Source organism: Lynx canadensis, chromosome C2 (genome assembly GCF_007474595.2).
Source record: "Lynx canadensis isolate LIC74 chromosome C2, mLynCan4.pri.v2, whole genome shotgun sequence".
NCBI classification, from domain to species: domain Eukaryota; kingdom Metazoa; phylum Chordata; class Mammalia; order Carnivora; family Felidae; genus Lynx; species Lynx canadensis.
Window position 1 is genome coordinate 157,487,369 of NC_044311.2, and position 17,791 is coordinate 157,505,159.

Below are 17,791 nucleotides of genomic sequence, written 5' to 3' on the forward strand. Positions count from 1 at the left end.
GTGTTTCATTTTGTCTTTTTTGGGGGGTGGGGGTGGGGGGTGAGGGGCAGAAAAGGAGAGAAAGAATCCCAAGCAGGCTCCACGCTGAGTGTGGAGCCTGACACAGGGCTCTAACTCACAACCATGAGCTCATGACCTGAGCTAAAATCAAGAGTTGGACACTCAATCAACTGACTGAGCCACCTAGGCACCCCATATTCTGTGTGTTTCATTTTGCATAGTTCCTGTTATTGTGTCTTTAAGTTCACTGATCTTTCTTCTATTCTAGATCTTTCTGTTCTGAGGTTGGTACCATCCCAGTGTAGTTCATCTACCAGATGCACCCTTAGTCTCTAGAAGGGTATACCTAAACACTTCATGCCTTTGTGTGAGCATTAGGCATGTTCCCTGACCCTTCCAAGCAGTTCTCACCCAGTCTTGAGCAGTGTGTGTGCCACTGATGTTCAGGGGACCCTCTGCGTGCCATCGCACGGACCCTGGCTGCCCTGTTTCCTGTGCTCTCCGTTCAGGGAGTCTGCAGGCTCCCCCTGGGTTCCTTCTTCCCTCACCGTGGCCTGGATACCTGGGCGGACCCCGGGGGCACAGATGGGCTCACCTCATGTGTCTCCCGCCTCTCAGAGACCACTGTCCTTCCTTGCTTGATGTCCTGGCTCTTGGAGGCTGGTGTTTGATGTATTTTGTCTGGTTTATGATTTCAGGAGTGGGGGTAAGTCCAGCAGCTGTACTCCAGCCCACACAGAAGCGAAAGCCTGAATTTATTTTTAAATCACAGTAAAACAGAAAGCCCACTCTTGAACACTGGTCCCTTCTCTGTGTCACCCTCAGAGAGAGATGCTTTTGCAATCTAGACCTGATTGTGCACCTGCTCAGCCAAGCCAGCTGGGTGTTTGGGACTGGCTTGAGTTGGAAGCTCGACTGCCTTGTTCATGTTTTGGTCTGGGTTCCCCGGACAGCAGAGACCAAGGGGAGAATTTAAGGTGCGTACTTGGCAAGTGTGAACTCAGAGTAGCGGGGTAGATTGGGTGGGTGGGGGGGAGGTGAAGAGAGGAAAGGTGGCTTTAGCAGCAGGAGAAACTGTCCCAGGGGGCTGCTCCGTCCCTGAGAGCCTCTAGGTTCCCCGCCTGTGCTGTGGAGGTCGCTGTGCGCAGCTGTGTGTGGGTGGCCTGGCCGTGGCACCTGTGGGGCATGTGACACACCACAACTGTGGTGTCTCCAGGATGGCCGGCGGAGGGCTTGTGTGTGCGGACTCACAGCCATGTGACGGAGGGAGTGTGGCCCGAGCGTCTGGTCCCGGGGGGATCGGCCTGCGGACTCGTGTACCACATCCACTCAGGCTCGCTCGTCAGCCCCCCTCCAGACAGCCCTTCACACACACGTCATTGTCTCAGCAAGGTCAGCAATTAATGAAGATTTAAAGCCTTTAAAAAATATATGATGGCCCTCTCTTCCTGTCCTTTTTGTTTTGGAAAATGGAGCTATGGACAGGCGGTCACTCCTAGTGGCCCACAAGCTGCGGGTCCCCTTAACCTGGTCAGCCGTGGCGTCTCTGATGGGCTTAACTGATCTTCCTTATTGCTGTTTGCTTACTGACAGCACACAGTTTTATCACATTTTAACCAAAACTAAGTGATATCTCACCAGATGCTTTAAAATTGTGTTTAATCTCAGGCACCTGGGGGCTCCGTCGGTTGAGCGTCTGGCTTAGGCTCAGGGCGTGATCTCGCGGTCCGTGAGTTCGAACCCCGCGTTGGGCTCTGTGCTGACAGCTGAAGCCTGGAGCCTGCTTGGGATTGTGGGTCTCCCTCTCTCTCTGCCCCTCCCCTGCTCCTGCTCTGTGTCTCTCTCTCTCTCTCTCTCAAGAAAATAAAACATTTTTAAAAACTTCCCCTGACAAGTGGGAGAAGAAACACAGGCCATACGTATCAGGGGCTGTGTGACGGTCCAGTTCCCTGCGGGGCCGCTTGGTTCATGAGCACATTCCTCGCTGTGAGTTTATCGAGGTGCTAGACTCCTGCGCCAGTCCCAGCCAGTGGGACTTCTTTTTAGGAAGGCGGTTTTGTTGAATTGATTTGGAACTTCAGTTTGATTTTCCTGTGTTTCAGGTGGTTTCTTGAACTATGTGGTGAGTTTGCTCATTGGTTAATTACTCCCTGCTTATTAGCAGATGTGTACTGGTGTGTTTGTTTTGTGGTTCATTGTAACATTTACGTGTGATTGATTAACGTAGAAGAGCGTTGTAGCCAACTCGATCTGGTTTGCCTGACGTTTCCAGTGTTCTCGTGTAATACCTCATACAGTGCCCAGCCATCACGCGCCTAGTGTCCATCTGTCAGAAATATGTGCATGTTTCACCAAAGCGTGTGGTCAGAAATGTTCACGCACACACTCTTCAGAATAGCCAAGAACTAGGAAAAACAACGAAGTGAGAGTCCACGGTGATGTGTTGCCAGCAGGGTCCTGTGCGGCAGTGAGGTTGGGCGGGCCACGGCCACGTGGAAGGGGTGTGACCTCGGGTGTAAGGCACCAGGCACAGGGGAATCTGTTTGTGTAAGTGGCCCCACGAGTGTAAAGCTCGCGGCGGCCAACGCCAGTCAGCGTGCTGGGGTCAGTGCGGTGGCTGCCCGCTCGGGGGAGGGGGCGGCTGTGGAGGCGGGAGGGCTCCGGTGCCAGGACGCCGGCTGTGGGCGTGCTCGCTTTGTGAAAACTCACAAGGCTGCATCCTTGTGATTTGTCACGCCTCAGTGAAAACGTTTGCCTAAAGTAGGATTCACCGCGCACGTCTTGGAATCAAAGAGTGATCAGCAGGTTAACAGAGAAGGCGAATCCTGAATTCTTCCTCACAGTGAGGTCCCTCGCTGGGGCTCTCAGGGACCAGCAGGGTAGGGGCAGGTCGCCTGCCCCGTCCACCGGGGGCGTTGGCAGGCACTGCGTGCAGGAGGAGCTGTCGGGGAGCACGGAGAGCATGAGCCGGCGCCCGCGGCCGGCCCTGCTGGTGAGGAGCTTCGCGGACAGGGCTGGGGCTCCCCCATCCTGAGTGTGGGCACAGCAGGTGCCCAGCCTCTGGCCCCGGGTGGCCTCTGCCCTGCTCACGAGGGCATGGACTTCCCAGGAGACACCTTCCAGTCCCTTTCAGTGAATATCCCAGACCTGGGTGACACGTGTGTGTGGGTTTTCACCCCGCGTCGAGACCGGTGGCCGCTTTGCCCCATGGACTGGGGTCCCTTCCATCACGTGGCTTCAAGTCGCATCTTCCACACCCTGCGCCAGCCTGGGGCCCAGCCTGTGGCGTCGGCTGTAGCATCCACGGAGCCGGGTCGGCCACCTGGTGGGGGGCTCCCGCTGTGGGCGTGTTCTGAAGACACACCCCGAGTCAGGGTGGCCCGTGTCCCCCCGAGGAATGGAGGCTGGAGCTCAGGGCACCGATGGGGGAGGTGCGCACCAGCTCCAGCCTTCTGAGTGTCCTGTGAGAATCTCTCCGGCCCAGCAAGTGAGACTCGGTTCGTTAGGACCATTTCAGCGTGGAAAGAAAACGTACCTGCACTCATCAAGTCAGGTGCCTTGTCTCTGGGGTGTAGTGCGTGCAGGGCGGGGGAGCCTGGCCGGGCCCGGCCCCTGGTGTGCAGGGTGCGAGCGCCAGACCCGGGTGTGGTGTGCAAGGGTCCGCCCTCAGGGCACAACCTCACGTGACCTGAATTAGCCCCAGCAGTGGTTCTCACGCTCGGACATCTAGCTCTGGACCCCGAGTGAGGCCTCACGGTTTTGGGCTTCTGTGGAACTGATGCCCACCCCCCGGGCACAGCCGAGCGCGGTTCTGGGCAGCTCGAGGTGGCCCTGGACGGCGTGAGCACACCCGGGCCCGTGCACCCGTGGGCCGCGTCCTCCAGCCCCGCGTCACCTCGCCCGTGTCTCTCCGTTCCAGGCATCAGCAACGCAGAAGCACGGCAGCCAGGGAAGGCACCCAACTTCAGCGTCAACTGGACGGTGGGCGACTCGGCCATCGAGGTCATCAACGCCACGACGGGGAAGGACGAGCTGGGCCGTGCATCCCGCCTGTGTAAGCACGCCTTGTACTGTCGCTGGATGCGTGTGCACGGCAAGGTACCGGCCCCGCCTCCCCGCAGCTTGTTCCACAAAGCCCCGCGCCACCATCCCCACGGCCTTTCCCAGACCTCTTTGTTCCTTGGGACCCCTCACCTCGAAGTGTGGCCCCGGCTCCTCTCATCTAAAGCAGCCTCAGGCGGCTCTTCCCTTCCCGCTGGCTTCCTGTGGGGGGGGGGGGGGGGGCTCTCACCTGCACGTGCAGCCAGGTGGTTCCACCAGAGGAGGGAAGGCCCCCTCGCGGCCCTCAGGAGGCCTTAGGCCTGTTGCTGCAGTAGCAGCAGGGTCCCTTTCCCCAGATGAGACCTCCTCCGGTCCGTGCGCGTCTTGCTGGTTTTCCTTTATCGGTCGGGGGCGTGGCGGGTGTTTGTTAGAAGGCTGGCGCCGAACTTGGCGTGGCGGTTTGGACCGAAGCCGGCTCGCGCCCCCGTCCCTGTTCCCGCAGCAGGGGCACCTGTGCTGGAGGTCCGCACCCTGTTTATCCCCGAGACCTGCACCAGCATGAGTCAGCCAGCCACCGGGGGGGGGGGGGGGGGGGGGGCAGCGCCTCCCAGTCCTTCGGTGTGAATGAAACACACATAGCGTCAGACGGGCTGTGTGTTTCAATAGCTGAAAAGATTAAAATCGAAATTGGAATCAGGTGCCTGTGGGCTCAGAAGCCCTTCTTTAGAACCCGGGGTCTGAAACTGCCTGTCTGACGGGGCGCCGGCTCCGCAGGGGGCGGGGGGCGCGACGGTCGTGGGCCCTTGCGCCCTGTGTGACACGGCCCCTTGGAGGAAGGCACCGCTGCCTCGGGGCTGTCCCCCACGAGCCAGCGTAGGACGAAATACCAGATTTTGAATGTCTTACTGAGTTTTGTTTTCTACTGTTTCTGCTTAAATAGTCGTGCTTTTTTTTTAACTCCTTACAGGTTCCCTCCAACTTGTTACGGTCCAAGATTACCAAGCCCAACATGTACCATGAATCCAAACTGGTAGCGAAGGAGTACCAGGCCGCCAAGGCGTGTCTGTTCAAAGCGTTCATCAAGGCGGGGCTGGGCGCCTGGGTGGAGAAGCCCACAGAACAGGACCAGTTCTCTCTCACACCCTGACCTGGGGCCTGGGGCCGGGGCTGCTGCGTCCAGCGCTGTCTCCGGAACGTCCCGTCTGGACCGGGGGCAGGTGTGGGGACGCGGGGTGCTGGGCGTCCAGCGCTGTCTCCGGAAGGTCCGGTCTGGACTGGGGGCAGGTGTGGGGACGTGGGGTGTTGGGCGTCCAGCACTTTCTCCGGAACGTCCCGTCTGGACTGGGGGCAGGTGTGGGGACGCGGGGTGCTGGGCGTCCAGCGCTCTCTCCGGAAGGTCCCGTCTGGACTGGGGGCAGGTGTGGGGACGCGGGGTGCTGGGCGTCCAGCGCTCTCTCCGGAACGTCCCGTCTGGATTGGGGGCAGGTGTGGGGACGCGGGGTGCTGGGCGTCCAGCGCTCTCTCCGGAACGTCCCGTCTGGACTGGGGGCAGGTGTGGGGACGCGGGGTGCTGGGCGTCCAGCGCTTTCTCTGGAACGTCCCGTCTGGATTGGGGGCAGGTGTGGGGACGCGGGGTGCTGGGCATCCAGCGCTTTCTCTGGAACGTCCCGTCTGGATTGGGGGCAGGTGTGGGGACGCGGGGTGCTGGGCGTCCAGCACTGTCTCCCCCGGAACACGTGTCTGGACTGGGGGCGGGCGCGCACTTCGGGGAGGGTGGGGAGGGTGTTGGGGTTCAGTGTCCCCACCTGGCACCCCTGTGCAGCGGCATTACCCCTTTGAATTGTCCAGTGACTGCTTTCAATCTCCGTTTACGTTTAGAAATTGAGTTCTACTGAGTAGGGCTTCCTTAAGTTTAGGAAAATAGAAACTACTTTGTGTGAAATTTTTGAATAAATAATTTATTCAGAGTTAGGAACGTGGTTTATAAAATAAGTAATTATATCAGGTCACTCTTACGCCACATTACTTTATGTGTGGAGAAGGGGAGAGCGTAGGGAGAGGTTGGAGGCGGTAGCCTGAAGAGAGCGTCAGGGCTGTGTTACTGGTGGGTCTCCTGCCCGCCCGCCGTGACCCGGCTGCCCTCAGTGACTGTCCCAGCCTGCCCGGGAGAGGACCCTGCACGGCAGGCCCAGCCCAGCGCATACACGCGGCCCCTGGCGTGGTGTCGGCGTGCGTCCGTGAGGGTGCAGCCTGGATCCCTCTAACCTTTAGCCCCCCCGGAAGCTTCTGTGCCCCTCCTAGGGTTGCATCGTGGAAAACGTGTTGGTTCACTTCTAAGTGATCAAAGGTACAACGTGGGTGGTAATCCTGGCCATTCATTGGAGATTTTTCAGCAGTATTTAACTTTTAGGGACTAGGAGGAATCCACAGAGGCTACTGCACAATTTTATTCCTTCCTCTGAATCTAATGAGTGTGGATGACTCTCCAGACATCTTCACAGAATGGAAATAGAATTAGTTAAGTAGAGATACTCATTCTTAGAAAATGCCACTTAAGGCATATTTTTAAATTAAGCTTTATCAAAGGTGTGTTTGAAGTCAGTATTCAGGCCAGAAGCTGGTGAGGCCACAGACGCCGTCCCCACCAGGGTCTGCACATTGATTGTCACGGCAGGGAAGGGGTGCTGCTGGCGTCGGGGTGACCCGGGGACGCTGCTCCACACCCCGCAGCACCCGGGGTGGCCCCGGGCCGAGCCGGCAGATGGTCAGGAGCGCGGGCTAGGGTCCTGGGTGGCGCCTCGCCCTGAGCTCAGAGATTTGCACCAATTGCCTTGTTTCTTCCACTCAGGATCAGACAGGAGCCCGAGGAGGTGCTGGGTCAGAAGTGGGGGGGGGGGGGGGGGGGCCTGGGGGGTGCAGCAAGCAGAGATGGGAGACCCCGCCCCGCCTTCCTGGACTCAGAAGACCTAGGACAGGAGCAGAGCAGCTACTGTCCCCTCGGTCCCGACCCCACGTGCTCAGAGCAGGAGATTCGGACCAGAAGTGCAGAGCCTCCCGGCGCCTCTGTGGGTCCCCGGGTGGCCGGTCGCAGCCGTGGGCCCGGACCAGGGACTGACCAGGGGCAGAGGAGCGAGCCCCGCCCACACCAGCCCGCTCTCCTGCAGCCGGGGTACAGGGGCGCGGGGAGGCCACGGCCGGGCTGCGCCTTCCACCCGCAGCAGGAAAGCTGCCGGCCGGTGTCGCTCCCCTCCCCGAGCAGGCGCTCCCAACTCAGACGACATCTGTAGCCCCTGCGTTTTTATTCTCTCTACAAATGGTATTTTTTCTAACGGGGATCGGGAGACGGACTTAGTTTTTACAGAATACCTGGATTTTGACTAAAAGCCCAGGGGAAATATATTGCATGTACATACAAACGCTGCCCAGTATGTCTGGCTTCTTCCCTCCCGTCAGGTAAAGGCTGAGGGGAGTGTGGTCCTCTCCCCGCCCCAAGTGAAGAAGGACGGCCCTACTGTGTGCTGGTCCCAAGGACCCCAGCTCCGTGGCCACCGGGACTCTCCCCAGCACGTGTGGGCCTCGTGGGCTGTGGAGGACAGCGCCCGGGGTGGGGAGGGAGGGAGGGAGCCGTGCCCGGGACGGGACAGCAGCCGGATTAGCTCCCCCGTGAGCGGGAACCAGAGGAAGGAAACGTTAACTCCTCAGGGAGGCGGGAGGCCAGTCAGGGAACTGCACTTTAAACAGACTGCCCTATTTGAGGCTCAGCGTGCATTCTGCCCCGTGACTGTTTTCCGAGGTATTATTTTGCACACTGTGCCCTAACCCTGGATTTCAGAGACTTGGGAAGTCTGACACCACCAAGAACCTGATTGAGAAAAATCAGTTGTGAAGACGTTTTGCCCAGTGGGGGTTGGGAGGGTTCTGTTCTGTTTTGTTTGCTAAACCTAAAGTATTAACTCCAGGAAGACAGGGACCCTCATGTGGTCCCCAGGCTCGGGGACAGCTGTCCCACTAGCAGAAGGCCCTTCGCGCCTGGGGTGGGGGTGGGGGGCCAGGCACGCCACAGAGCTCCGTTCTGATCCTGAATCTTAATTGCACTTTTCATCATGTTTTTCTGTTTTGGAGAGTTTTATTGATTTATTTAATCAAAAACAGTTGCTGTATCTTAAAATGTGCAGACTGACATCTCACAAGGCATTGATTTCTCTGGAATGTATTTTCGTTCAGATGATTTCCTTGGTACCCACACTCTAGACTCACTGCTTTCTTCGTAAAGACGGCGTTCCTTGTCATCCCAAATAGGGACGCCGAGGAGGAGGGGGCGGCTCTCTGGCTCCTCAAGGCAGGCAGAGCTGAGGGGGATTAGTGATGCTGGGGGCGGGGCCACACGCCGCGTCCCCTTTTATCAAAAAACAGAAATCGGATGGCTCTTCACTTCTAAAATATTTCACACCAAAAAAATACGGTCTGCCCCGACCGCAAGTTTGATCTAGCAAGAGGAATAAAAGCAGCTGGCTTTCCCATGTGTGTGAAGTCAGAGAATCTCTCAGAAGGTTCCTTTTTGTCAACCCCAAACTACCTAAGTGGAAAGGGCAGAGTATTTGTGACCTTGTGTGTCCAGTGTTGTGTGTCCTTGTCCCCTGGAGTGTCCTGTGACCCTCTCCATCCTCCTGGCCAGTCACGTGCCTCGGGGCTGGGAGGGGAGGGTCTGACTCGGTCCCGGCATTTAGCTGACCTCTGGCACTGCTGTGTGCACCTGTTCACTGTTTGCGGCGACGAGCCCCCAGCCCCAAGAACACTTAGCTTGGCCACGCCGTGGGCTGATGGTACATCGCGAGCCGACGCCTGTCCTTCTGGACACGACCACGAATGGTTAAAGTCAGTCTGCGGAACGTTTGTGGAGTGAGCCCGGAAGCAGTTTGCTTCTCCAGATATTGGGTCATATGCTTTTATTTTACTTTATTTTATTTTGGAATTTGGACACTTTATATGAATGTAGTTCAGCCAAGAGCCCTGTCGCTAAGATCCACTCCCCAGTGTTCTCTGTATGTATATTGATGTATATACCACACGTTACAACCTGCATGAGCTTCCTTCTCGCAGCGAGACCAGCCGGAACCAAGCATGAGACGCGGTCCTACACACAAAGGATTTGACATGTTCTCAATAAAAGACAGTGTTATACCACTGCAGTGTGGCTGGGTTTTCTCTCTCGTGGTCCCCGTGGTCCTCTGGCAGGCCTGAGGGCAGCCCTAAAGAGCATAATTTGCAGGGGTGCATAAGCACCTGCTGAGGGCTGCCCGCTGACTGGTCTCGTAGCCGTGCACTGATCCAGCGCTCAGCGCATTCATACCCAGCTCGGGACCGTTCCTCCGAGCCCTTGGACCCGCGGGTCCCTCACGGTCCTCCTGAGCATGCGTCGCCCACCCCCACATGCAGGGTGTGTAGAGGACAGTCAGGCAGCTGCCCCTGCTCGTGTCCCCGCCTGTGAGAAGGGACGACAAGGTGGCCCCTGTGACCTGTCGGGCTGTGTGAGGGCGACACGGACAGGAAAACACATGGGAAGAACCTGGGCTGGCCAACAGGCCACTGGCCAGGTGGACTGGGGTCTCAGGTGCAGGGAAGCAGCGCAACTAAGAAGGCGGGACTTTGTCATCCAGGGCTGACATTTCTGAAAGACGCTCATAACAGGCCAAGTGGAAAGCCGGCTGCAGAGAGCGGTATTCGTGCATTTCGCGGTTGCGAAGAAATGCGGGTGCATTATGTACAGCACATACGGAACAGCCCGGAAGGGGCTGAGTCTGGTCTATGTGAGTGGGGATTTGGGGTGGTTTTAATTTAATTCTGCCTTTTTAAGCTTACCCATTTGTCTGATGTTTCTGCAATTACATGAAAAGTAAAGAGGAAAATGTTTTTAAAAGTCAAAATCCCCATGCAAATAAAAAGCACTGTTATGAAAAACTTGCTCTCTTTTGCATCAATTTTGAGTCTGTTCTTTTCCCACGATAAAAGCAATGTTAAGATGAAGATACGTAACACGAAAAGACGGGGGCAGCGCGCCCTTCACAGGTTCATCCCCGGAAGAGCATTTCCCCGAGGATGCCATGTTGAGGGAGCCTCAAGGCCCTCGCTGGAGGCTGGTGATGAGGCAGAGACATCACGGGGCGTCCCGAGTGTTGGGGACAGATCCCTGGGCACAGCAGAGACCGCCGCCCGCAAGGAGCTCCTCCTGGGAAAGGACTAGAAAGAAATCGCCCCGGGTTTCACCTCAAACACACACTGCAATGTGCCAGCTACCAGACTAACTAATTTTTAGCAATACATGCCTTTTTTCCCCACTAAACAGAAAGTTAGATCGTGATACTTAATAAAATGGAGGAATTTTTAAAATGATTTTCATACTTAATTCTTATTTAATCTATAGCTCCTGGGGGTAATATTCAATATACACGTGTACACAAAGATTTTATCATTCCCCTCACTTAGGAAATAACCTGAACATTTACCTACGTATTTTTCATTAAGTTTGTAAGTTTTTTGCAAATAAGAAAAACAGCATATGGAACTCATTTTCTTTTCACGGCCTATTAGTAAGTGGGCCAACCATATTAAATCTACATGTTTTAAATGTTGGCTGACTTCAGCAGTTTATCTCATAGGGTGTGTGCTGCAATTTTATTTCCCAGTGTTTTTCTTTTGGAATATCCCTGGAAAAGTATGCTAATACTTTTATTTCAATTGCAAAAGTGGGTCAAACCTTTCTTGACAGAAAACAAGTCTAATTTGGTTCAACAGTTTGACAAGAATGTGAGATTGCATGGAGGACGTTGGCCATAAATAGGATGAACTGAATCTGTAGCTCCAAGCTGTGCTGAAAATACATTTCAGATAATGGTATGATAAAAGACTTTTATTTTTAAATGTTCAGTCGGATAAAAAGCAATGAAATTAACACTTCAACGTCCCCAACCCCCGCCCCCTTAGAATATATCGGATGAAAAAAGATACCACTTAGGTGACAGAGAATCATGGATAAATGATAGTTTCTTGATACGTGTATGAAAAGCCTCCTCAGTAAATGTCCCAAACTTCGCAATGACGAGATAACAAATACAGTCACAGCCCAAGTGGTTTCAAAACAGTTCAACAAAAGCCCGAGTGAACAGTTGATAAAGCATTACAAGATTCATACGATGTTTTCTTTTTCCCAATCTTCTGATTTGGCGAATATTATGTAAGAGTGGACGGTGGAAGGTGCAAGGTCGATGGTGGGTGTAGATGATGGAGGTGTATGTGAAAAGTAGAAGGTGGACGGAAGAAGGTGAATGTGGTGGGTGGATGATATTAAAGGTGGGTCCTGGGGCGGGGCCTTCACCTTTGGGGGTCTTGTTTTTTCTGGGGTTTTCAGACAGTAAAGGCCACAGGTGAGCGGAGGACCCAGGCGGCCGATGGCCTGATGCAACCACGTGCCGAAGCAGGATTCTTGAGACTCTGCAGTTCGGGTGCAGCAAGGACGCATGGATGTAGGTAGGTGAGCGCAGGGGGTGGGTGACCTGGGTCCCTGCCTCTAGAGCCAAGGTCACTGGGTTGTAAGTGCCTACGTGTAAAGGAGGAATTGAAGGGTTTACTTTCAAACTTTAATACTTACAATTGTCCAGAAGCCACATTTTTGCAAAAACCTGTATATGATGAAAAGATTTAGCTGTAATCTGAAAGTGTTTGACGTGGTGCAGGTTTCCAGAGATTGGGAGCCAATCCAAAGCTTTGGGGATTCTCTGCCCGCCCCTCCCCAGTCCAGCTTCTGGTCTGGGCGCCCTTTGCCCAGGCTGTGTGTGCGGGGAGGTTGGTCGAGGGTCGATTCCAGGGCACCTGACACTCCTTGGGCCTCTGTCCCCAGCCATGTGCAGGCCCTGGGTGTTTTCGGCACAGGTCCCTCCCTGGGCTGCCCTGGGGCAGGGGTGGGGGCTGGGTCCGGGGTTGGGGTCAGCCGGGTGTCCTGCTGTGTGTCCCGAGCCTCATTTTGGGGAGAGAGAACCTGTTTCTTCTCAGCAAGCAAACAGCGTATGAACAGAGCAGGAAGGAGAAGGGCTTATCTGGAGCTGAAATGTTTTGAAGCAAAGTCAGAGGAGGGTGACCTTCCAAGTGGTGTTTGACTTTCTCCTTTTGCCCAGAACTAATCGGCTTAGCTCGGATGCCTGAGTGCCCGGTGACACAGGGACCCGCTGCTTTCAGGGTTTACTCTTTATGAAAGAAAAACACCATTTCTCACCAGAGCCTAAAGTTTATGGGGCCTCTCTCGTGGACCGCTCGTGCTTGGTCATTAAAGGGGCAAAGCCGACACGGTCTCTTTCCTCGAGTTTGCCAAATGGCTTTATTCGTAACGATCATCAGACGGAAACACTGACTGCAGGCTGAATGTTGTCGCCTGCCAGGCAGAGAGCCGCCCACCCATCCCTCCCCCGTTGGCCGTCTGGGGTCAGGGAGCCATCTGGGGGCTTCCTGTCGGTGGCCGGCACCTGGGCGGGGGGCGTCAGGGGACAGTCATCTCCATGGGATTACCTGTCTGCTTAAACCGGAGACATCACGCGGGCAAAGCTGACTCCTGGGGACAGAGAGGTGACCCAGCTCCCAACAACAAAAGAACGAGGCTGCCTTTCCAAATCCATTACTGTCACCCGTGTGCCGTCCCTGCCTGCACACCCCTCCCCACAATAAAACTAGGAAACATAGGTGGGGGCCTCCTGAAGACGCTGCCGGCCGGGCCAGGCTTCTCTTGGTTCAGAAAACAGAGGAATTCTTTGTATCCAGAAGATCAAAATACTCAGGGTGATTTGGTCACAGAGCAGTCACATGTCTGGAGATGGGTGATGTGTCTGTAGCCAGCAGGGGCCGCCCTGTTCTCCCTGCCTCATCACCATCCCCCACCCCACCCCTTGGAGGTCCAGGTGACCCCCTGCATCCTGTAGGGCAAGCCTCTGCCCAGACAAGCTGGGGTGGGCGTGGGTGGGGGGGAGACATCACCAGGACTCAGGCCTCTGGAGAAGTGACTCAGCCCTAGCGATGGGACAATGGGGTGGGAAGGGACCCGGCACAAGCTCTATTTCTCCAGGGGAAACAGGTGACCTGGAGGGACCTAGTGTGGAGATCAGAGGACTCAGGCTCAAACCTCTGTTCCCAGGAGCCCCTAGGTCTGCTCTTGGGCAAACAGGGGAGGGACCCGCCAGCCGGGAGGGAAGGAGCAGGGATGCAGACGTCCAGGTGGGGCTGTGGAGCACAGCAGATGGGAGCACAGGGCCCTGCGGGCACTCGCTTGGCTTAGGGTCCCCGCCCTGGATGGGAGTGCTGAGACGGGGAAGGGCCGGCTGGCGGGGAGGCCCAGGCAGAGGAGGCCAGCCAGCAGCCCGGTGCCAGCACACAGGGGCCCCTGCAGCTCTCACTGTTCTCGGGGACACCGTAAGGGGAACCGACCCCACTCAAACAGGAGTCACCCCACTCAAAAAGGAGCACCTTGCAGGAGATCCTTTCACAGATTCTGCCAAAAATAAAGCAGCACGTGGAGGAGACAGAGTTCTTTGGGTTTTGTTTTTAATGATGGGACAGAATAAGGAAAAAGTGGACAAATACCTAAACCCATGTTCAGGAACGTAAGGACTTGGAAACTTAGCCGCATAGATCTCTGGAGTTTCCAAGAGTGTCGGAGCAAGATGAATGAGCCCAGGAAGTGGGGAACATAGGGTCAGGGGACAGTGGTGGGCAAAGAAGCCAGAAAGAGCTACGGTGACGCCCAGACCACTGCCGACGACAGACGTGCTCGGCTGTCCAGAGTCACAGATCCAGGCGTGGCTGGTGGGGCGCAGGCGCGTTGGGCTGCCCTGTGGCCCGGACCCCTCCTGACACCGGGAGGGGATGGAGGCTCACTCAGTATGCGTCTCAGCAATGCCGAGTGATCATGGTGCCACAGAGGCAAGGCCAGTGACGTCCAAACCCAAGTCACATGAATACAAAACTCTACTGTTTCACTTCCAGTGACAGTGGACAAGGACAAGCTGGGGACCACCCTGCCCTGAACCCCCATATGCTGGGGAAACGCAGTGAGGTGACAACTCGTGCCCTGGGACAGAGACAGCTGGAAAGAATGTCACTGCACCCCCGAAATAATGGCCCAAACTTCCGAGTCTTCCTGGGCCCCCAGAAGGCAGTAGTCATGGGGCAACCAGCAGCCTGGGATCTAGAAGAGACAGGTGTCCCTGGGGGACGGGGCACCAGGCACGGCCCACACCATGGGGGGAGCTCGGATGGAGAGACTGTGAGCATGGGCTCAGAGCCATGGCCGGCCCAGGGCTCCCAGTTGGGGACAGGACAGCAGCCCCCGGTGGGACACACGGTGCGGCTGGCCCGTTCATCTGTGGCAAAGCCCCCGGAGCTCTGCTGAAACCACACACCTCGGGGCGGGACTAAACTTCTAAACTTTTATTTAATTCAAATGTAAAGAGCCACGTGCAACTCATGCTACAATATTGCACAATGCGGAACGTGTACTTTCACTTTTTTTTTTTTTTAATTTTTTTTTTTTTCAACGTTTATTCATTTTTGGGACAGAGAGAGACAGAGCATGAACGGGGGAGGGGCAGAGAGAGGGAGACACAGAATCGGAAACAGGCTCCAGGCTCTGAGCCATCAGCCCAGAGCCCGACGCGGGGCTCGAACTCACGGACCACGAGATCGTGACCTGGCTGAAGTCGGACGCTTAACCGACTGCGCCACCCAGGCGCCCCAGTACTTTCACTTTTAATCGCATTTCTTTTTGGTCTGAACACAATTTCCCCTCATTTTCGCAAGGTAGTTTCTAGAATCCTGGGTTGTTATTTTCTCTAGGTTCACCGAAGACATTATCGTGGCATCTTCTGGCTTCCATTCACACTGACAAGAAGTCAGCGATCCACCTGTCCTCCCTTTGTGATAATCTATGTGTTTGGGTACTTTAAAATATCTTCCCTTTTTCCCCTGGTTTCTGAGGCTTTATTATTACATATTTAGATACAAATTTGTTTTTAACTTATCCTCCTTTGGATTTATTGGGCTCACCGGGTCTTTCAGGTATCTTTAATGTATCTGTAACATTCTCAACCATTACCTCTTGAAATCGCGTCTCCTTTTTTCCATCAATTTCTTCAGAAAACCCTATTGGATGTAGGGCTGACCCTCTGTTTCCATCCTCCACAGTTTTCTGTGTCTGTTTCTCTGGATTGATGTCTGGTATAACTTCGTTGGGTCTGTTTTCCAGTTCACCGTTTCTCTCTTCAGCTGCATCTAATCTGACATTTAGACATTGAATTTTATGGTGATTTGTTTCCTTCATTCTTAGGCTTTTTGATCACCAACTTCTTGTCTGATTTGGAAGTGTATTTGGTTGAAATCCTTTGAGTGCTTGACTTAATTTTCCCCAAAAAAAGATTTATGCTTCTGTCACCTGGGAAATGCCACCAACATGGGACCATTTTTGTGAACAATCAGCTTGGAATTTGGAGCAGAGTCAGCATGAGGTTAGAGCATCAACGTCACAGAGGTCTGACTCGACTTACGATTTCTCAGGGAAGTACTTCTCCCTCCTCAGTGTCAGGGCTGAGGTGGGAGCATTTCTGGTGTGTTTCCTTCCGCGTGCGGGTTTTTATTCACCCTGTGAAGTCCTGGCTTCACAGAGGGTTCTCGTCTGCATATCCCGCCCTGGGAAGACCCTGAGCCTTTGGCCCTCGTCCCCGCCTGCCTGGTGCTCTGAGGTGCTGCAGACCTGCGGGTCACTGCAGAACCCCCAGGGGAGAGGCTGGTCTTGACCCAGCTTGCCTGCTGGGGTTCCTGATTTCCCCCCATTTGGTGTCTTGCAATTTCTTTGTTTTCTTGAAAGATGTGTGATGTGTAAGTTTTCCTTTAATTTGTCCACCTAATTATCTTCTCCAGAAGGGTTCTTAAGAGCATCAGATCTGCCACATGTGAGAAACAGAAGTCCCCACGGCTGCTCTTGGCTCCTGTGGCCCTTTGCTATGGATCTGTCTTGGCCAGTGTTTCCTGAAAAATGGGCTGAAGCAAGGATGCACTAACTGGGAAGTACGAATTCAGGGCAGTGAGAGTGAGAGTGAGGGACGGGGACGCGGGGATGGAGGGACGTGCTCCACACACAGGGAGCCTTGCCCAGCCGGCAATGACCCAGCTCGTTCCCTCAGCACGTAGGACTTCCCGGGACAGGCTTCCTGGAGATGGTGGCCCCGGGGGGGGGGCCCACAGGGGGGCTTCTGCGTCTGCACGGCCCCTCCCATGCCCCGTTTCTGGCGGCCAGGGTTGCCCGTGGAGGTCAGCCGCCTTGCACTGCACCCCAGCCTCTCGGCAGCCGCTTTGGCCACCACATCCTCTGTGCTGCAGGGCGGTGTCACGCTCGGGCCCTGCCGTGGCAGGGGTGGGGGGTGGGGGCAGGGGCTGGTCCGTCTGGCCGCTTCCAGGCGGCTGAGGCGAGGAGCGGAGCTGGACTCCCCAGGCCGGGTGTCTGGTCGAGCCACATGGCTGGAGGTGTGTGCCGACACGGACGGCGCCCTCCCGGACCACACCTGCTGGGCCGAGGGGTCGGTGCTGCTACAGGTCATAGATTTCTAGGCGACAGTAAAATCTCATGTTTTCAGGGGCAGGGTGAACGGATCGTGTTTGCAGCCCCTTGTCCCCACAGCTCTGGAATCTTCAGCCCATCACCCCAGGCCTAGCCCTGCTAACGTCCCTCGATGCTCTGGGTGCAGGTCGTGGGGGACGAAGGGTGATGGCTCTGACCCTGTGGGCGTGGGCTTGTGGGCCTCCAGCCTCCAGCCCACGATCTGGTGGGTTAGTGCAGGGGAGACCGTGGGAAGCTGGTGGCAGGTCGGCAGTGGTCCCCAGGCCGTATTATGGAGTATTATCGGTGCTCCCCTGCTTTTCAGACCCTGACACCCCGGTCCTTCCAGGGCAGAACCCCGAGCCCGCACGGAGTGCGTCCTCCAGACACCCTCCCCCACCTCCTTCCCTGCCCATGGGGAAGTCACACGAGCCCTCTGGAGTCCTGCAGACAACCTCCTGCTCGTGATGTGGTCACTAACGCTGGAAGAGTCCGTCCAGTGTTCAGTGGGAGGGAAGGATCCTGTGGCCGAATAGCCGTGGGCGCCCATACACTGTGCCCGCTGGCGGTGGCTCTGACTCATACTTGACCGTGGAACCGGCCTCCCCTGGACGTGAGCTTGGGCAGCACGGCCACACTGTGCCCCTGCCTGGCCCCAGGAGGTTCCTGTCCTGCAGGACCTTCAGGTGTGGGACAAGGGGGGGCGTGAGGGACAAATGGAGGTACAGAAACTGGGGCGAACAAGTCCTCACCCCAGTCCACTGCTGACCCCCAGGCAGGGGCACTTAGAGGGCAGCATGTTGTGGGGGCGGGGTTCCCAGTGTCCCGCCTGGCCGGCCAGTGGGGGCGGGGGTCCCGGTGTCCCGCCTGGCCGACCAGTGGGGGCGGGGGGTCCCGGTGTCCCGCCTGGCCGGCCAGTGGGGGCGGGGGGTCCCGGTGTCCCGCCTGGCCGACCAGTGGGGGCGGGGGGTCCCGGTGTCCCGCCTGGCCGGCCAGTGGGGGCGGGGGTCCCGGTGTCCCGCCTGGCCGGCCAGTGGGGGCGGGGGTCCCGGTGTCCTGCTGGCCGACAACAGAGGCTCCGCGGACGTCCGCCAGTAGAGTGGCGCGGGCACTCATGTTTGC

At 56.2% G+C, this 17,791-nt stretch overlaps 1 protein-coding gene across 7 annotated transcripts in view; it reads left to right on the plus strand.

The window, feature by feature from the left end:
- Positions 1-9,999, plus strand: part of ADARB1 (adenosine deaminase RNA specific B1) — an 87,768-nt gene extending 77,769 nt beyond the window's left edge. For 4 of the 7 annotated variants that reach the window (XM_030329496.1, XM_030329499.1, XM_032594794.1 and 1 more), the window contains exons 9-10: positions 3,920-4,098; positions 5,009-9,999. In XM_030329496.1, the coding sequence (XP_030185356.1) occupies positions 3,920-4,098; positions 5,009-5,188 (359 nt within the window). In that variant the 3' untranslated portion in view covers positions 5,189-9,999. The remainder of the gene's footprint in view (positions 1-3,919; positions 4,099-5,008) is intronic. The other 3 variants (XM_032594797.1, XM_030329503.2, XM_032594798.1) reach the window with 3 other exon arrangements.
- Positions 10,000-17,791: the final 7,792 nt, after the last annotated feature.